Source organism: Biomphalaria glabrata, chromosome 5 (assembly GCF_947242115.1).
Source record: "Biomphalaria glabrata chromosome 5, xgBioGlab47.1, whole genome shotgun sequence".
Lineage (NCBI taxonomy): Eukaryota > Metazoa > Mollusca > Gastropoda > Planorbidae > Biomphalaria > Biomphalaria glabrata.
The window spans coordinates 23,714,255-23,733,181 of record NC_074715.1 but is presented as its reverse complement, the minus strand read 5'-3'; the positions used below and the strand labels follow the sequence as shown (position 1 = coordinate 23,733,181).

The following is an 18,927-nucleotide window of genomic DNA, read 5'->3' as shown; positions in this document are numbered from 1 at the left end:
GTGCCTCTCTATCTAGGCTCTCCGTCATTTCCATAAATAAAAATAAATAAATGTTCATAAAGACAGCCTGAAAAGTCAACAACCACAGTAGAGCACGATGCTAGAATGACCGTTTCCTGTCGCACATGTAAATACAACCAAACATAGGAATGCAGATCGTAATTTTCAATTGGTCGCTCCCAGTAAGCCTCCATTAAGGTAGCCTACTTCTCCAACATTGAAATAGTGGTATGATTCATCAATACGCAGTCGCTAAAGTTACTTTCGCCTACCATAAAGTTTGACATGCAGAAGTTCTGTATCTCGAGGGACGAAATACGTTAGTGCTCTTGAAGTATCATCTGCCATTGACGGATTGGTTCAGAAAGCACGAAAAGAAGTATGAAAACGCAACTATGACGTGGGTAGGTTAGAAAAAAAAATGATGTAGCAGCTACAATCGTTAACTTGTACGAGTTCCGGGTATTGTAGAGGGAAAAGAAAATCGGCCTATTCGACAGGTTAAAGCTTTCAGATGCATCCACAGGAAGATAATTTATCTTGGAAAACGTTTCAGAAAGCCTGCAATTATTTAAATTATTGTGTATGTACATTGTGTGTAAAGTTGTGTGTGTGTACATTGTGATGTAGGCCTAATGTAGCCTACTAACGTCAAAGTTCTGGACATAGTGCTAAAAAAATCTAAGCTTGTTCTGTTTACGTACCTTGATCGACATGTGTCCCGCTTTGGCTTCCCAAATAGGGCCTTTCTTGTCACCTTACCTAAAAATACAGATCGCAATCAGAGAATTCCATTGAATGTAGGACTAATAGTGAATGAACATTAGGCCTATTTCTGTTTTCATTTATGGAACATAAATAAATAGTTTTGTTGTAATTATTTTATAAGAGGTCTCGTCGACTGATCAAGATGTAACTGCGTGTAACTAGATCTATCATTCTCATTAAATCAATCTAATATTATTTATTTTACCTTTTTTTTTAGATCTAGGTCTACCTGAAACAATAGATATTCATGTACATGGTAAAATAATGCCCCCCCCCTCTTTTTTTTTCCCTTATAAAAGTGTTAGTGAAATATTCGAGTTGGCATCTGCGCTACATTTTGTTCCTTATTCCATTGACCTATTTAAATCGTCGCCATCTTTTGGGGTAATCGCTGGCAACAATCTGTAAGTATCTTTTTATTTGGAAAATAGTGTGTTTAATTAAATTATACCGAACATCGAGTTTGAATCCTTAAAGTTTATGAAATTAACAACTGTCAATTAATTAGCCCAGTTAAGCTTATCCAGCCTATAGTTAATGAAGAAGTTTGATTGGCGAAAGTGATTCTTTGTTTTCATTGGTGGGAGAGAAGCACTATCAAACGCGACGATTGGATTGTGTCTTACCCAGATTTAAGAGTCTATCCAAATTATTGGCCACATATTTTTCTTCCTCAATATTGTCAATTTACAAATCTAAGCTAGACCTAATCTAGAACCAGATTCTAAAGAAAATTCCAGATTGTCTTTAGATCTCTTCCCAAGCCCAAACGCAACATCAACTCAACAACTTTAAACTAGATTTAGATCTAGACTCTAGATCTATCTAATCTAGACCTAGTCTAGACTAGCTAGTCCTGACTCAAGACTCAAGGCTTGAGTCGCGACTAGACTAGTCACTAGACTAGATAATACTAATAATAGATCTAGATCTAGATAAAGATAGATCTAGATCTATGCTAATTGTTATAGATTAACTATTTTACTAAATTTTGGAGACTATAAACTATATATATAGGACCTAATCTAGATACTTGATCTAGAAACTCTAGATAATAATACTGTAGTAGGTATTGTAGATGAGTGTAGAGTAGACTGAGTCACTGATTCAATGATTGAGTAGTGACAGCTGTCAGCTATAGTCCTAGATTTAGAGATCTATAAGTTATAAGATACTCATTCTTAGTTTCTAACTTACAGACTACAGAGGGTAGTCAAAAAAAAAAAAAAAGGACTAGATATTGTCTTCTATTGTCACTATTCACTATATATATCTAATATAAAAATTATTTTATTAAAATAATCATATCAGTGATTAATTGTAAATATGAAGATTAATCATTCTGTAATAAAGTGTAATACTTGACTCTAGTTAGACTAGCCATGATGTATATTTTAATTTTAATAGATATGAGATCTATTCTCTCTCTATAGTCTATATATATAATATAGTTTTATAGTTCATGACATAACATAGATTCTAGACTTAGAGTGATGTAGCAACATGAAAAATCAGCTCTAAACCTAGTTCAGAAGCCAAGCGCTTTACGGCTCAGCCACCACGCCTCCTGGCCTCTGTATGGGCCTGTGCATTTTGACATTCTACATCATGACATGAGATAATGGCATAATATTTAAATTTAATGTAAAAAAAAAAAAATCAAACACTCATTTGGGGTCGGGGGGGCGTGGGGCATCCCTCACCATACCTACGCCACTGCTATAGCCTATAGTTCAGTTTTTTTTCAGCTTAATGCAGAATGTATTAATTAAAAAACTCATTTCAGATATATTATTTAAATATTTTGCCTCTGCTAAACATAAAAAATCACATTTATAATTTAACTGAATGACTGTAATCTTTTAAATGTCTATATGGGCATATTTGTCCCTCATTAGTATAAAATATATTGTTATTATGATAAATGTCTTTCAAAACTGCCCCAAAATACCCCTACAAAAAAAAAAGCTAAATTTTATGCAATACTACCTGATCTGAAAACCACTGCGCTGTTCATCTGAGTTATTGGTCTAGTCATCTGAACCCTCCAACATAATGAGAACGAAGAAGATTTGATAGTAATTAATATTGTACATCATATATAAATATATATATATATAGAGAGAGAGAGATGGAGGTACTCTAGGTAAATTAAGTTGCCTTTTAATTATATCTGAAACTTGTGACATGCACCAAACTTATTTATTTCACCTCTAACTAAATACTGAAACTTTTAATTCATTTTATTCTAGCATTTTCAGATAGTCAAATCTAGCAGTAAAATGTCAGGTGATCCTAACTTCGGTCTACAAAATCAGAGTGGCATCTCTGATCAGGCTCAAAATATGCTTGCTAATTTTTGGCCCAACGTAATGGACAATATCAAACATTTAAGTTCTGTAAGATTAATTTTTTTTTTTCATTTTTGTCAAATGAATTACAAGATGAACTTGGCTTGTTTTACTAATATTCAATTTCAACCATTTGAGGCAATACAATTAAATTACTTTTATTTGTTCTTTTACTAGCAAGACTACAAAACTCAAGAGTTACCTTTGGCAAGAATTAAAAAAATTATGAAACTTGATGAGGATGTCAAGGTACCTAACTAAACCTAGATTCTTTTTTTTAACTTTTTTTTTCATTTAAGGACCTAGAAGTATTAAGGTCAGATGGTAAATTCTTCAGCTGTTTCTGTGAACATTAGTTTAGAAAGTGTAGTGGAGGCAGATTTTGTGTCCCATGAATATCTGATTTAAATTTTTAATTGCATTATCAACTTTCTTAATACCCATAAGTTTCCAAAAGGCTGTTCAGATTGTATGTATTTAGCTTTTATTCAAATTTTTGGGTGATCTCCCATAAAGCTCTTTGTATTGAAAAGAAAAAATCAAGAGTAAAACTATTACAACTAGGGTTGAGAAGATACAAAAAAGGAACAATACATATTAAGCCATTTGATGAATATATTTCATATTTGTACCTTACAGTTCTCTCCCTTTACTGTCATATTTGACAAGAACAAGATTTACTTCTATTGGATTAGATTTACACTAGAAGAATGGAAATATTGATGCAATAAAGTTTGAGTTAATATCACAAAGTTATAATAGCAGATTTTATTTCTGACATTTTCTATTCCATTTATGTTCTTGCTTACAGATGATCAGTGCAGAAGCTCCAGTTTTGTTTGCTAAAGCTGCAGAAATATTTGTTAGTGAATTGTCTTTAAGAGCTTGGATTCACACAGAAGATAATAAAAGAAGAACTTTGCAGGTTCTTAATTCTATATAGATCTGTACTGTTATTTCATGTGAAAATGTACACACAAATAAGCATCAATATTACACAATGGCACCTTGATCATGTATTTTTTACTTTTTTTTTTCAAATCATCATTTTGTTTCAAGAATAAAAGACAGGTGACATGTTTTTGCTAAACATCTGAAATAAATATTATCTCATCCTCAGCGTAATGATATAGCTATGGCAATATCTAAATTTGACCAGTTTGATTTCCTAATCGATATTGTACCAAGAGAAGAGCTTAAACCTAACAAACGTCAAGTAAGTTATGTACAACATAATGTTGTCCTTTTTGTTGATTGTTGCTACTTGAATAAAATTAGTAGCTTTGTTTTGTTGTTTAAAAAAAATGTTTTAATTACTTAACATGTTCGGATATAAAATGGTATAGTGGAGCATGTAAAATGTATTTTCTGTATTACATTGGAACCAAATATTAAATGTACATGGGTATTTTACCAATAGTGAATGTTATTTTTAGTTATTTTTTTCCCTTCTTTGTTAGTTCACTTTCAAGGTCACTAAAAGTTTTTTAAGTTCTATCCTTTCCATTCTGAAATGTTCTTAAACTGTAGATAAAATTTTATATTTAATAATTGTGCTTATAGCCACTAAGTTTATTCTTTTCTTATTTACTATAGGCTCAGAGATTCTGAAATTATGTACATTTTTGTATGTAATGTCAAAAATTTTCTTTGAAGAGAATGTTTGTAGATGTGAATAGGGTTGGCTAGAATCAAAGATCAGTGTTGTTGATTTCTTTTGTTTGTTTTGTCTCAAAAGCTTTTCCTTCAACAAGACATTTTTGTGTCAACTTGACTTGTGTCAACTTGACTGTCTTCTGATAGACATATACAAAGAGATAATCTTAATTTTTTGCGCAAAGCAGGTCACCAACATAAAAAAAAAATTACTATTATAAAGATAAGATTTTGCTAGGATGGACGAAAGTCTTTTGCTGATATTTTTAATCATTTGATTGAGGACAGATAAGCACAAGGGGTTTATTCTGTTTCATGGATTCTGACCAGATGGTATCTAACTGGCTGTGGGCTTAAGTAAACTACCTATACAAAGTGTAGTTTAGAATAAAGCATGTAGTCTACCAGCAGAATGGTACATTTTAATATAAAAAAAATGTTGTCTAGTTTACAACACTTTGCATTAAATTTATGCCCTACTCTATAGATGAAATAATTTTAAACCAACACATCAGGCAAAAAAAATTAGGATGTTAATCATAGAAATAACTACCAAATACATTTTCTATCGCAAAGCTTGAACATTTGAATTTTAAACAAATATTAATGTGAAGTGAACGGTTACAAATCTGACATGCTTTGTATGCAATTTTATATGTGTGTATTTTGTTGGAAGTAGTTACAAATCTGATGTGCTTTGTATGCAAGTTTATATGTGTGTGTTTTGTTGGAAGTAATTACAAATCTGATGTGCTTTGTATGCAATTTTATTTGTGTGTTTTGGTTAAAGGATGAACTTGGAAGAACAGGGAATTCACTTCCTGAACAGATTCAGTATTATCTTCAATTGGCCCAGCAACAATCTCAACAGGCACAACAAAATCAAGCGCAGCAACAAACACAGCAAGCAACTCAGGTTAGGGTTAGGGTAGAAAAAGATAAAATTACTATAGTTCTCTTAATTCAAGATTTTAAAAACAAAATTAGTTTTTATTTTCAGTTGTATTTGTTTCTAATATAGATGATAGTAAAATTATTTTTTTTTAAAGTAAAGCTCCCCTTTCAGACTTTGTGATCAGTGGAGAAGATGGTGTGAAGGTCATATGTTTCTGTAGCCCAGTTAACTATAGTATCATGTGGCCAGCACAATGACCAACCATCTTTAACTTTCCCAACCAATGTCAGGTGCCCATTGGCTAAAAAATCACAGTCTTCACTGAGATTTGAACCTGAGACCCCTGGTTTGGTAGACAACTGCTTTACCACTCAGCCACTGTGCCCCAAAAATAAGGTTTAGGTACTGGTATATTTGTTTCATCAATTGTACATGTTGCTGATCTGTACATTTGACTATGGCATAAACAACAAAGACAAAGTGGGGAAAGACAACAACTTGTAATTCATGTATGAAACAAAAGATTAAGTTCAGTAACACATTTTTGTATTTCCAGGTTACTCAGGCAGCTTCAGCTCTACAACAGATCCAACATACATCTGTCCAACAAGTTGCACCCACAGCCCAAAATACAACTGTGCAGTTACAAGGTAGATTTATTTTTGTTTTTAGGTACATACACAGTCATGTATAAGATATTGTCTTTATTGGTCTAAAGATTAAAGCTGTACACTACATTGTTGTTGTTTACATGTTCTTTCCCACTCATTCGGCAAAGCCATGAGTTAAATATGTTATATGGTGATAACATAGTGCAAATATCTTTCCTACCTCCATGCAGACTGTGTCTCATTTGTTCCTTGATTTTAATTTAGTCTTTGAACTTGTTTTAGAATATTCCACTTTTTTTTTTTTTTAAGACTCTAGTTAAGCTTTTTTTTTTTTTTTTTTAAGAATGAAATTGAAATTAAAGAGATATTTAAAGATAGTTAGTTAATACATTTGGTTATGTGTTTTGTAATTGTTTACTTATTAAGTTTTAAGTCTAATTTTATTTGGTTGTGTTACAGGAGGTCAGATCATCCAGCAGCAGTTTCAGTTACAAGTAAGTTTTGCACTTACATTAAACTAGTGCTAAGGTTAATGAAAAACTTTGTGAACTTTTGCTTAGGTGAATTTTTTTTTACTACAGTTATACTACCATACAATTTTGTTAATAGCTTCGTTAATAAAAACATTCAAAATTAAATATAAACATGGCAAAGACATATATTAACATTTAGTATAGACTAGATATATTATATTTTTGATCTTATTTTGCTCACATCAGAATCCACAAACGCAAGTCATCCAGCTTCCCCAAGTTTCTCAGCAAGTTGTTTCCCCCATTCAAACTACAGTCATGCAGCAGCTACAGCAGCAACACAACCAGCTTCAAACACAAAGCCAATCTCAGCAGCAGCCCACAACACAAGTATACCAGCAAGTTATCAATGCATCTGGTCAAGTAGAAAGTATTCCTGTAAGTTGCCTCATGAGTTCCTTAAGATTTTTCCAGAGGTCTCAATATTTATATAGTATTTTGACCAGTATTGAAAAATAAAAGGTGGACAAGCTTGGAAACTATTTTTTTTAATTTGTATTGCTTAAGTGTATAGGTCCCAACAGATAAATAAATTCAACAAATTTTAGCATATTTCAACCAGCTTTTGAGTACAATTAAAGATTATTTCCACCATGTCATAGTTGGTGTTTTCAGCACCTATAGAAGCATTACCCTGAATTGTTATGATCTTTCTATAAAATGTAGGCATTTTCTCCAGGCCTTAGACGTACATGTCCACAAAAGTTAGATTTCTGATATCTCACTAGAGTCTACACATGAGTCATAGCTAATGATGATTATTACTTGAAATAATTCTCTCTGGTATTTACATAGTATTTCTATTTATTTTTCCGTTCACAGCTCCAGCTAACAGCCCAACAGTTACAGAGCATTCAGTTACAGTTACAAAACAAATTAGCTGGTCAACAAATAGTTGTACAAACACAGCAGGACCCAAACCTGCAGTTCACACAAGCTCAGGTAGGCATATAATTCTTTCAAACAAACTATTACATTGTCAGATACTTGTGCATTTCACTTCAGTTGCACATATCTGGATGAGTTTATTTTTAGATTGTTTAAAATAACTATTTATGTTTCTCATTTTAGTTTTGCAATTTCATAGCATAGTGGCAATTGATGTTTGATATCTTTTTATCAACTTATCAATAAATTATTTAAAGCATTATATTTATTTATTTAAATTTGTATTCTTCTCCATTCCTTTGATTTCTTCAATGTTTTCTAACAAATAGTTAGGAAGTAGAAATAGAGCCTATATTTATACTTTTTGTTTTTAAGTGGGTTATTTTGGAGGCTATTAACTAGTGTAAGTTAATATAACATAATTTACTAAAGCATTAAAAAAAAAAGAATATTAATACATTAGCTGTTGAGTTTCTGATTTATTTCCATTTTGTCATGGAAATAAAATGAAGTCTTCAATAAAATACAATGTTATCTTAATGTACAGCTTTCAGAGCAAGTAGCCATGATATCTAACAAAATGAAAGGCTTATTTTACTGAAAATAAAACTTAAAATATAGTAATGGAAACAAGATATTATTTAAATAAAAGGGTGAAACACATGTAAATAAAAGATATATTAACTATTCTCTTATGGAATAGTCATGTAACAATTTTAGTTACACTATGAGAAACTCTTTAATATTCTATTAAGAGCAAGCTAAAAGTTGTTTTGTTTTCTCCCCCCAGCAGATGTACCAGCTTCAACAAGCAGGACAGCAACAGATTTATATTCACTCTGATGACCAATCAGAAACTGGAACTGATTCTTAGACTGAAGTTTTACTGCTATATATGTACAGCAAGGCCTAGAGTACCAAAAAAATCATATTTGCATTGGATGACTTCAGTTTGAATGTCATGTTTGACAAAGCTACATAATGTATTTACAAAAAAACATGACAACAAAACACTGTTCTTCATATTTAAGTTAGCATTTGTTCAGTTTAGAAAAAAAACAACTCAGAGTGCTCTGAATGTGCAGCACAATCTCTTTTAGATCTTTTCTTATCAGATTATTATATAATCATCTTATCAATGCTAAGTGGCTACAGATGGGTGTTGATTTCTTTTCTTGTGCTATACCTGTTCGATTTATTAGCCACTTTTTTTTTCTTTGACCCTTCCTTCTCTTGCCTTCTGGTGTTCATCCCAGAAAAGTCTTTTGACAAATTCATTTTTTCCCATACAGATTACATTGTGCAATCACTTTTCTCTTCTGTTACCTCTGTAAACTAGGAAACTATTTGTCACAAACACCTGTTTCAAAATGTTAGTTACCTGCAAATTCTCCCCCCGCCCTTTTTTTTTCCATCTTAAAGTATGGAATCTGATATTTTAATCCCTTAAAATACCACATACTGAGCTATTCTCAGACTGTCTTGTAGATTAGTGTATTTAGTTTAATAATGTCATTTATTTGGTCCTCAGAAGTATATGCCACTATAAAGATGACATGAAATAGAAATAAAATAAACATGTTTTCACTGTCTCAGGCCATGGCATTGTTTCCCCCATCAATCTGAAGGGAAATGTCTTTCTTGGTGATTGTCTTCCTGGTTGCTTGACCATAGACTAGTTTCTGAGCTTTATTTCCAAAAACCTGTATCAGTTAATCTAGCTTCTAGTATTTATAATTCAAAAGTGTTTAGGTTCATTTCTTTATTGATGTCATTTGCTTGTCCTGTACAGATTACTAATGTTCCAGCATTTGTTTGGTGTCCAGAGATTTCATCTCAGGAGATGTCTTTACAATTTCTTTAAAATAAAATCATAAAACATTGACCAGAGATTTCTAACAGCACCTTTAGAAAATAATCCTAACTTGACACTGGTCAAGTTTTGTTTGTAAATATTGTAAGTTAACTTTATCATTATCAGACAAAATAACTGACCAGTCATACTATTTGATAAGAAATATACACTTCTGATTGAAATTTTTTTAATATAATTAATTTTTGTTCAATTGAATGCGTTCTAGAATTCTGTTGTGTGTGTGTGTGTGTGAGAGAGAGAGATTTGAAATATAACTTACTTATTTAATTTGTTAATGTTTTGGTAAATCTATTGAAGTCTCTACTGCCCTGAATGCTATGCACTGTGTTTGATGTGTGACCAGGTTTATAGTTTCTGTCTATATATGTATGAATATCTTCTTCATTTGTTCACAACACTTGAGTATCATCCTTTATGTTATCCTTTCTAACCAATGAATGTGTGAAGTATTATAGTGTGCAGATTCTGTCAGGATATGATATTATTATATAATGTTATCTTATTGTTATTAAAATTGATTTTATCAACATTCACTCTTTTTTTTTTCTACTTATTTTTAGTATGATCATAATAGCTACCATGTGGTCACTTGTTAGGTAAACTGCTGGGCCGTGTGGCTATTTATTATATTGATTTAACCCTGCCATGTACACCACCATCCAAGCTAGTGCAGAAGGTGTGCACTGTTTGACTAGGAAGGATGTACATTAGAAAGAACAATTTCCGCCCAAGTCAGAGCTGATAAAGATGCTGTGCTCAAGACAGCTGTTGTTATAAATGTATGTGATGTCCTCATGTAAATATGCCTCGATACCTTGTTGAGTTGCCTCCCTTTAGTTATTACAATATTAATTTCAAATGGACCTGCTAGTGTTTCTTCATGTGTAACACAGTTAGCTTTTAAACAAGTGAGTCTTAATGCACACTAGCCACTTCCCCTAAGCTGTTTTGCTTTTTTTACAAAGCTTATATCAACTCACTTTGTCTGGTAAAAACTTTGTACACATTATTTCTCACACAACCCAATTTCAAGGGAAAGAAATTGTACTTGATGTGGTGGTATAAGTTGAAAAAAATAGTTCCCTTGAATAGGTGTAAGCCCTGAGTGAACACAGTAACATTGCCCCCCCCCCCTTTTTTTTTTTCCCAACTCCAACTGGTCAAGATAAGTGATAGGATCATAGTGCATAGCTAAAAGCATGATATTGGGCTAAACAAAAACAAATGGTAAAAACATTTCTAATTGCACAGATTTATTATTATTAGTCTAGATCTATTACAATTTTAATCACATTACTGATCCAAACAAATTGATACCGTACAATTATATGTAATATAAGCATTGTTGTTGTTTTTTTTAAAGTTTTTCTCAATTCACTCTGTCTGTCTGGTATAAAGTTTGTAAACGTTATTTCTCCAACATTCATTCTCAGATCAAGTTTAAACTTGCACAAGACATAATCAATTTTTTTTTGAAATTATTAAATTTATTACTGGTAATTAATTACAAGGGAATTTAATCCTTCAATATTTACAAATGCTATTTCTCCTACCTCCCTTTCTCTGATCAAGTTAAAACTATATCGGCACTTGCTGTTCCTTTGGCTACATCAGCTGCATGAGGAGAGGGTGAGATAAGCTTTGTTGTTGTTTTTTTTTTAAAAAAAGGATTTTTAATATTTTGCTTGCTACATGACATCATAGATCTGTATCTTAGATCCTGATCCTTCAAATCTTTCCATTATAATTATTGGTATAAATGAAAAAGAAAAGATTCAAATCAATATTAACAAACAAATTTACAATTATCATTTTCAAACAGCAGTGAAAAACAAAAAGTTCTAATGACAAGTTTTACTGAAGAGATGGCCTAACTAATTACAAAGTTTTCAATGTTAGTGTCAATCATCCTGAAGTTGCCTGAACAATAAACATTTTAGAAAGCTTCAATTTATTATTTGCCACATGAATTTAAATTACCATCTCAAGAGATTTGGTGAGCATAATTTGTATTTTTGAAATCAGTAATAAATGGTTGATTGACTTTGCATGAAGTGATAGTAATGCTCAATCAGATTGAGACTGTTTATTTCAGATAATAAATAACAGAGATTCAATCTACATATTTACATTATTAGAAGAACAAAACATTCCATTAGTTCTGCTCACAACATTCAATTCACTAAAAGTCAGAATATTCAATCAATTTGCTCACAATAGTCACTATATAGTCACAATAATCAATCCAATCATTCACTAACTAAAGAAGTTACGATATTCACTTCTATCATTCACCAACCAATCAATTCACAATATTCACTCCAATCATTTATTAACCAATCAAGTCACAATATTCAATCCAATCATTCACTAACCAAGCTGTGCACATTTACATTATTAGCATATAGTCAGGAGCCATGAAAATTGAACAAACAAAAAAAATCTTCTATGTTGTCCTTTGCAATTACATCTACTTTCAGGTCTATATCATCCATGTTCAATTCAAAGTCATCCATTCTTAGAGCAGTTATCAGAGGCTGTGGCAGGGGCAAATGTCTGGCATTCTCTTGCAGGTTGGGAGCCAATGCTTGGCGTATACATAGAAAACTAAGTACTTTGAGCGATTGAGGCTGTGTTTCAGCCTCGAGACATCTACCCTTCATGAAGGGTGTCTTAGATGTGACTCTGCCCCCGGTCATGATTAACATTTGTACTGCCTCCTCTGACCAACTTGCAGCAGCTAGATCAACAGGAGACCTTCCTGAAACAAGATAGAAAGAACATAATTATTAACAAATATTTCTAACCTCAATATAAAAGAAAATATTGCAGTATTTGTTAGGGGTGAAAATGTTTCTACTGACATTAAATACAATAAGTTTCTCATTACAAAAGACTAGCACTAGGTTTACTTTCACTCAATGTTTCTTATGATGGTGACCTTTTTTTTCCTCCCAACTTTTAATGGTTGTGATTCCCACAAAAGGATTTATTTATTACCAAAACACTCCTTTAAAAATTAGCACTAAATTCTAATTTTTCTTTTAAGTTTAAAATGCTAAAACAAATGAATGGGGGAAAAAAATATTTTAATAATTACAGTTATTTTACAGATGTCCCCCCCCCCCCTTGTTTTTTAAAGTTTTGGATGGTGTGTATTTTTCATTATTACTTCAAGCTGTTTAAAATCTAAAACAAAACAAAGCTCTGAAGGTTAGGTGATCTGCTTTTGAAAGTCCTACCAAAGTTGTTTGTTTTTAATTTTGACATTTTAAAGATTTATCTTTTGACATTATGATACTGCTATATCCCTTATCTACAAAATGTATATCTTATCAGGTAAATCTGACATGAAAATAGAGCAATAGTTTCACCAGTAATTAGCTTCATCAAAAATTGAAATGTTCAGAAATTCTTTGTAATATAAATTATTCTTTCTCCAAGTGTTAAATAATTTTTGTATGAGCTAATTAAAAAAATGGTAATGCTATGTTTAGTGCCAGATTTACCTATAGGCAACACAAGCTATAGTACAGGGCCCCTAAGAAATATTTAGCACTGACATATAATATATGGACTCAAAAATGGCCTTTTCAAATATGGCACTGTTTCGTTTAGTATAAGATATATCCATAATAAGAAAATTGCAGTTGCCATTGTCCATTCAATACATTAACCAGGAATGATGATACAATTCAGAATAACTGGAAAACTTAAACAATTAACTTATAATAACAATCAATAATTTACTGCTGACCAACATAAGTCTTTTGTTTACTACACAAAGGTTTAGTTACATGTCTTATTTCAACAAGTAGACTTTGTTACATACCAATACTGAACATTATACTGTAGTCAATATGTAAGAAAAATATCAATGAACCTTACCAAGAAAATCTATGGCATTCACATTTGCTCCTGACTTGATCAGGTAATAAATAGCTTCAATGCGGTTATAAAACACAGCTGTGTGAAGTGGAGTCTCACCAGAACTATCAACACTTTCTAAAGGAACACCATGCAGTAGCAGCAGCTGAAAAGTTAAAGATCATTGTGATGACTAAAGGTTTATGTGTGCATTTGATTTGCTAAAATAAACTTTTCCATTTTTGGGAAGTAATTTACATGAATAAAAAAATAAAATCTTATACAAAATACTTAATTCAAACTAAATAGCAAAGATAAACTACTGAGACTCACTTTGATAAGACTGACATTGCCTTTGCTGCATGCTATATGCAATGTGTTCTCTTGCAAAGCACATACAGTGATGGCACATGGGTTAGCTCCCCTGTCTAGATACAGTTGAACTAAATCAGTGTACCCAAAGCAGACAGCAGTGTGAAGAGGTGTCCAGCCTGCATAATCCAGCATTGACATGTCTGCTCCCTCCGCTAACAGCTGCTTGCAGACTTCCACATGATTTAAGCAAGTGGCAACATGTAAAGGTGTAAACTTATCAGCCTGGGATGCATTCACTAAGGCACCCGCATCTATCATCCACTGCAACAATGTATAACAGCTGCCATTTAATTTAATCTTTAAAACTTTAGAAAGCTAAATCTTAACTTTTTTTTTGTTTATCTCTACAAGTAGACATACTCAATTGTATAAGATTAAATTGTATTAAATTAATTAATTCTTTAAAACATTGCCCCAATTGCTACCGCACAATTAAACAAGCAAAATATTTAATTAAAAAACATTTTTTTCAAAACAAATCATAAGGGAAAGAACCTCAAAATCACTGCCATATATATATATATATATGTCAATACGGCCATATATTTACCAATACTGCATGATGAAGCTCCCTTTTTCTAGTTAAAAAAATGTATTATTTATTAATTGCCACTCATTGATTAACTAATTATTTATTTACACAAATTGTACCAGACAGACAGAATGACAAAAAATGTTAAACATAACAAGGAAAAAGCATTTCCAAATTTAAGAATGGTTGTCAAAGTAAAATTAGCATTGGAAAAAAAAATTTGATTTGAATCCTTAATCACTATGATTTAACAAAATTCTATATTATAAAATGGAAACAGTATTTCTTTTTTATTTAAGGAATGAAGATTTGAGCATTAAAAATTTCAATTTTTGGACAGGCTAGATATTTATACATGTCAATGTTGAGAACATATATAGTGTCATTCCCCTGGTGTATGTTCATTTTAGTATTCAACCCTAGATTTATGTAACACTGATGTTCTATAGCAGCCAATATATCATGTAGCTACTTTAATATTAATTTCAATATGTCGATACTGAACAATCAATACCTTGATCATATGTACATGGCCATACATAGAGACCCAGTGAAGTGGTGTTCTTTTGTCACTATCTTGCTGATTTATTTTTATTCCTCTTTCCACAAAGAGCTTAAGGGCATCAAGGTGCCCCTTTGAAGCAGCAATGTGTATGGGTTGTCTCTCCCAGGACATGTTGCTAGTATTCTGTGTTCGTGGGTCTGCGCCAGCATCAAGTAAGAGGTTCAAAATCTGAATATTCCCTAATGCAGCCGCCTGGCAGATTGGACTTATCATCTGAAGGTTGAAATTGGGATTGACTTTTTTAATTAACAGCAAATCCTTGACTGTTTCAACATCATTATTTTGTACAGCATTTAACAATAGACTTCTACTATTCGTTGAATCATTCATTTCACTTAGCAAGTTCTTTTCTTCTCTATGTACAACTTTATTTTGTACAGAATCTGGATTTTGACCATCTTTGGACTCATGCATATCATTAAGCACTTCTTTATTCTCTTTGTGATCAAAGAAACTTCTCAGTGGATCAGTTTGGAAAGATGAGTTTTCAAAATGTGCCATTAGTTGATGAATATTGTCAGCTTAGTCTGGTGTCAAAGTATAGTGGTCCTGTAAAGATAAAATGAATAGGCTTTTATTACTTAGTTCTTCCAAACAGGAAAATGTTGTTACCATGTCACAAATAAAACTATTTAAGTGAGAAACAAGAAACTACTGAAAGTATGATAAATTAAAAATAGTAATGATGATACAATAGCTGTTGTTTTCAATAACACAGTAAATTGATGTAGCAATGGTAAAGGTCTTGTCAATGTCTCATTTACATTATTTAAACATTATAAATGTTTTCTGCTGAATTATTTACTTTTTAAAAAAATAATCCTAATTATTAATTGAATCTTTATTGAAATGCTGTGAAAAGAAATATAATTTGGCATTTTTGCTTGTCTGCATGAGATAAATTTCTCAAAGTCTTCAACAGAAACTAGTATCTCTTTATTTCAGCCTCATTTCTTTTTGTAGATAGAATAGTCTATAACATGCTGCCAGGAACAATAAGATATGTATTAATAGTCCAAATATATTGCAACTACAACATTTTAAACTCCTACAACAGGTAATTTGCAGATCAGCTTTGACACGGCTAGTACAGTAATCCACAGTTAATCCTAGCAGCCTCCTCAACAGCTCCTCAGTTTGGCTAGATAGTATGGCTAGATAGCCCCTGGTCATCTTATATATCAATATAATATTTCAGTGTCTCCCACACTGTGTTCTGCAGAACTCAAGGGTTCCGTGAGGCTTGAATAGGTGTTCCACAAACAATTAACTAATTTAAATTATTTCTAAGTATAAAGAAAACAAATATTAACTTTATTAGCTCTTCTCTGTAAAAAACAACAACAACTAAATTATTTAACAACATCATTAAGAACTTTAAACTAACCTAGATTCTGATTTGAAACAAAGTTTACAAAGATACAAAGATCAACCATTAAACAATTTCTGGTCAAGTCTGTCTAAAAAGAACTTTAATATTTCAAAACAAGCTATCATTATGTTACTTCTGTTTTATACAACCTATTTAAGAGAAGCAGAATTTGTTTATTTTGTTGCAAATAAAGTATAAATCTAGAAATAGGCAACCACAAAGTAGAATTGAGCTTATCAAAAACATGCCTGATATCAAAAAGTTAAGGTCTTCATGAACACAATGCCATCAAAGTAATTAGATCTAGATCTAAATCTTAAATTTTCTGATGTTTATGTCTGTATATTTTATGATATTATTCTACTTGAAAATAATATAATTTTGAGATTTTAACTATATCTAGATCTAATGAAATTAAATGATCAGATGATTTAAACTCTATATCTAGATTGGACTGATTGGACTATGTCTATGATTATAATATAGATCTATATCTATATATATATAATATAGATATGGCCTTAGGCCTTGTAGAGTCTAGATCTATGATTCTATATCAATATCATAGACATAATACTAATAATAGATCTAGAATCTAGTCTAGTATTCTAAATTAATTCTAATAATAGTTAATAGTATTCTAGTCTAGTAATACTAATATTAGTATTTTTTTAGTATACTAAACTAATAGACTTGATTCTTGATAGTAGAATCTAGATCTAGAGTCTAGAGATCCAGATTCCCATTCTGAATTCTCAATGATTTTGGGCATCCTAGATCAGCCAGTACTAGTAATTTACTAATTTAACTAGATTCTAGATCTAATTAGATTAGATATAATCATCTAATAATAATATTCAAATGTCTATTTAATAATTATTAACCCTGCCGCTGCCTAACTTGACTAACTAGATTCTCTAGATCTAGACTATACCCATAAGCCATAAAAATATAATACTACATCTAGATTCGTAACGAGATCTAGATCTAGATGTAGATCTATCATCTAGAGTCTAGTATTGTACTAGATCTAGTAATGTTACAAATGTTACGTAGATCTAGTAATCTAGTCATCTAATAAGTGATAAATCCAGAGCCAGACAGAAGATCACTATTCTCTAACTCTACTCTAAGTAATCTATTTTACTAAATTTTAGTATTAATTTAATTTAATTTAAAGTTAATTAAAAAGTTTTAAAAAGTAATAATAATATTATAATATAAAAATATCAGATTCTCAAAAATATTTAATAACTTTTATAAATATCAATCTAGATTATTCTATATCTAGACATCTAGAACTCTAGATTTTAGATCTATTGTCTATACTAGATCTATCCATAATAAATAACATAAATTATAATATAGTATATAGATTATCATTATAGTTATAGATCTAGAATCTAGATCTATAAATACAATATTAATATAGATTATTATAGATAGATTCTAGATTATCTATTCTATTATTACAAAAGAAAAATGAGAGTTATTGTTACTGGGTTATTATTTATGTCGCTATTTTTAGGCAATATATATATAACGCATTTCCGGCCAGTACGATCCAATAAAAATACATTTATTGGATCTAGATCACAGACCTATAAAATATATACATATATCTATATATATAATTCTCTTCATGGCTCAAGAGTTTGGACGATAAGAAGAAGAAGTAAAGGAAAGATCACTCTTTTATTTCTGCGGATAGAGTTACCCCCACGAAAAAAACAAGAAAGGGGGGGGGGGGAGAACAAGTAATATTCACCCGTCACTACGGATGGCTGCCTGGTCGTGCGGTTTGCGCGCTGGACTGTCGTTTGGATTTATCAAACCACTGCCCGCTCCCACCCCCCTTCGTCCTGCGGGAGGTTTGGACTAGGAAGTAAACTATCTTCAATTCTGAAGGAACATCCGAAACATGTAAAACATTTTACAAACAAGTATTTTACAAACACTAAATAGAGGCACCGGACTTAACCATTGTGACCAAGAAGTCATGGAAACAGAACAAGTAATCTATTATGTATGTTCACCCGTCACTAAATAGCAGAACGGACTTAAGCATTGTGGGGCCCTATGCGAAACGGATTTCGCGAGGCAAAGTTTGGGTAAGGAAGCGGATAATAAGTGAAATTTTATAAGAGTTGTATTAGAAAATATATTCGTCTATGAATTTTATTCATTCTTTACTACGTACAGAATTACTTTACGAGCCTTGCGTGTACTAAAGTACTCATAATAATTCTGTTTCCTACATAGATCACGCTCAATAACAATAATTACCAAATGTTTCAATCTATATTTGAGAATTGTTGACCTCAAGTAATTTTTCATTAGTTTGAGGCGCGAGAAGCTTCTTTCACCAGATTCCATAATTACGGCTAATGCATAATGCCGTTTTTATTTATCGCGCTTTGGATTGGGGTTTTCCATATTGAATGACACCCCAAATTGACCATTTTTGTGTATATATTTCCGTATATTTTAAGGACTTTTTCGTATATTTTGTAATTTAGGGAGATTTCCAGGAGCTTCAGGTATTTCCAGTTACCCGTCGCCTCAGCGTGGCGCCTCCTGTGGAAATGTCTAGTAGTGGAACTAGACAGGCTAAGTACGAGTAGCGAACCAGGCCTTC

General features: G+C 31.7%; 2 protein-coding genes across 9 annotated transcripts; one reads left to right on the top strand and one right to left on the bottom strand.

Moving 5' to 3' along the window:
- The first annotated feature begins 1,072 nt into the window (after positions 1-1,072).
- LOC106065443 (nuclear transcription factor Y subunit gamma-like) lies at positions 1,073-10,111 on the top strand. Of its 6 annotated transcripts, XM_056028952.1 has the most exons (12): positions 1,333-1,833; positions 2,737-2,846; positions 3,021-3,167; positions 3,297-3,368; positions 3,931-4,044; positions 4,240-4,335; positions 5,566-5,691; positions 6,227-6,320; positions 6,741-6,775; positions 7,001-7,192; positions 7,637-7,756; positions 8,493-10,111. In XM_056028952.1, exons 3-12 carry the CDS (start codon positions 3,051-3,053, stop codon positions 8,574-8,576), a joined length of 1,050 nt encoding a protein of 349 aa, XP_055884927.1. In that variant the 5' UTR covers positions 1,333-1,833; positions 2,737-2,846; positions 3,021-3,050; the 3' UTR covers positions 8,577-10,111. The 6 variants fall into 6 exon arrangements, with proteins under 6 accessions (XP_013079712.1, XP_055884927.1, XP_055884928.1 ...); XM_013224258.2 differs by lacking the exons at positions 1,333-1,833; positions 2,737-2,846 and adding an exon at positions 1,073-1,172; XM_056028953.1 differs by lacking the exon at positions 2,737-2,846.
- A 953-nt stretch (positions 10,112-11,064) lies between these two features.
- LOC106065445 (ankyrin repeat and SOCS box protein 13-like) lies at positions 11,065-17,810 on the bottom strand. 3 transcript variants are annotated; one of them, XM_056028951.1, is made up of 5 exons: positions 17,789-17,810; positions 14,867-15,466; positions 13,779-14,081; positions 13,467-13,611; positions 11,065-12,339 (listed from the first exon to the last, which is right to left on the bottom strand). In XM_056028951.1, exons 2-5 carry the CDS (start codon positions 15,416-15,418, stop codon positions 11,987-11,989), a joined length of 1,353 nt encoding a protein of 450 aa, XP_055884926.1. In that variant the 5' UTR covers positions 15,419-15,466; positions 17,789-17,810; the 3' UTR covers positions 11,065-11,986. The 3 variants fall into 3 exon arrangements, with proteins under 3 accessions (XP_055884926.1, XP_013079718.2, XP_055884925.1); XM_013224264.2 differs by lacking the exon at positions 17,789-17,810 and adding an exon at positions 16,538-16,892; XM_056028950.1 differs by lacking the exon at positions 17,789-17,810 and adding an exon at positions 16,305-16,511.
- Positions 17,811-18,927: the final 1,117 nt, after the last annotated feature.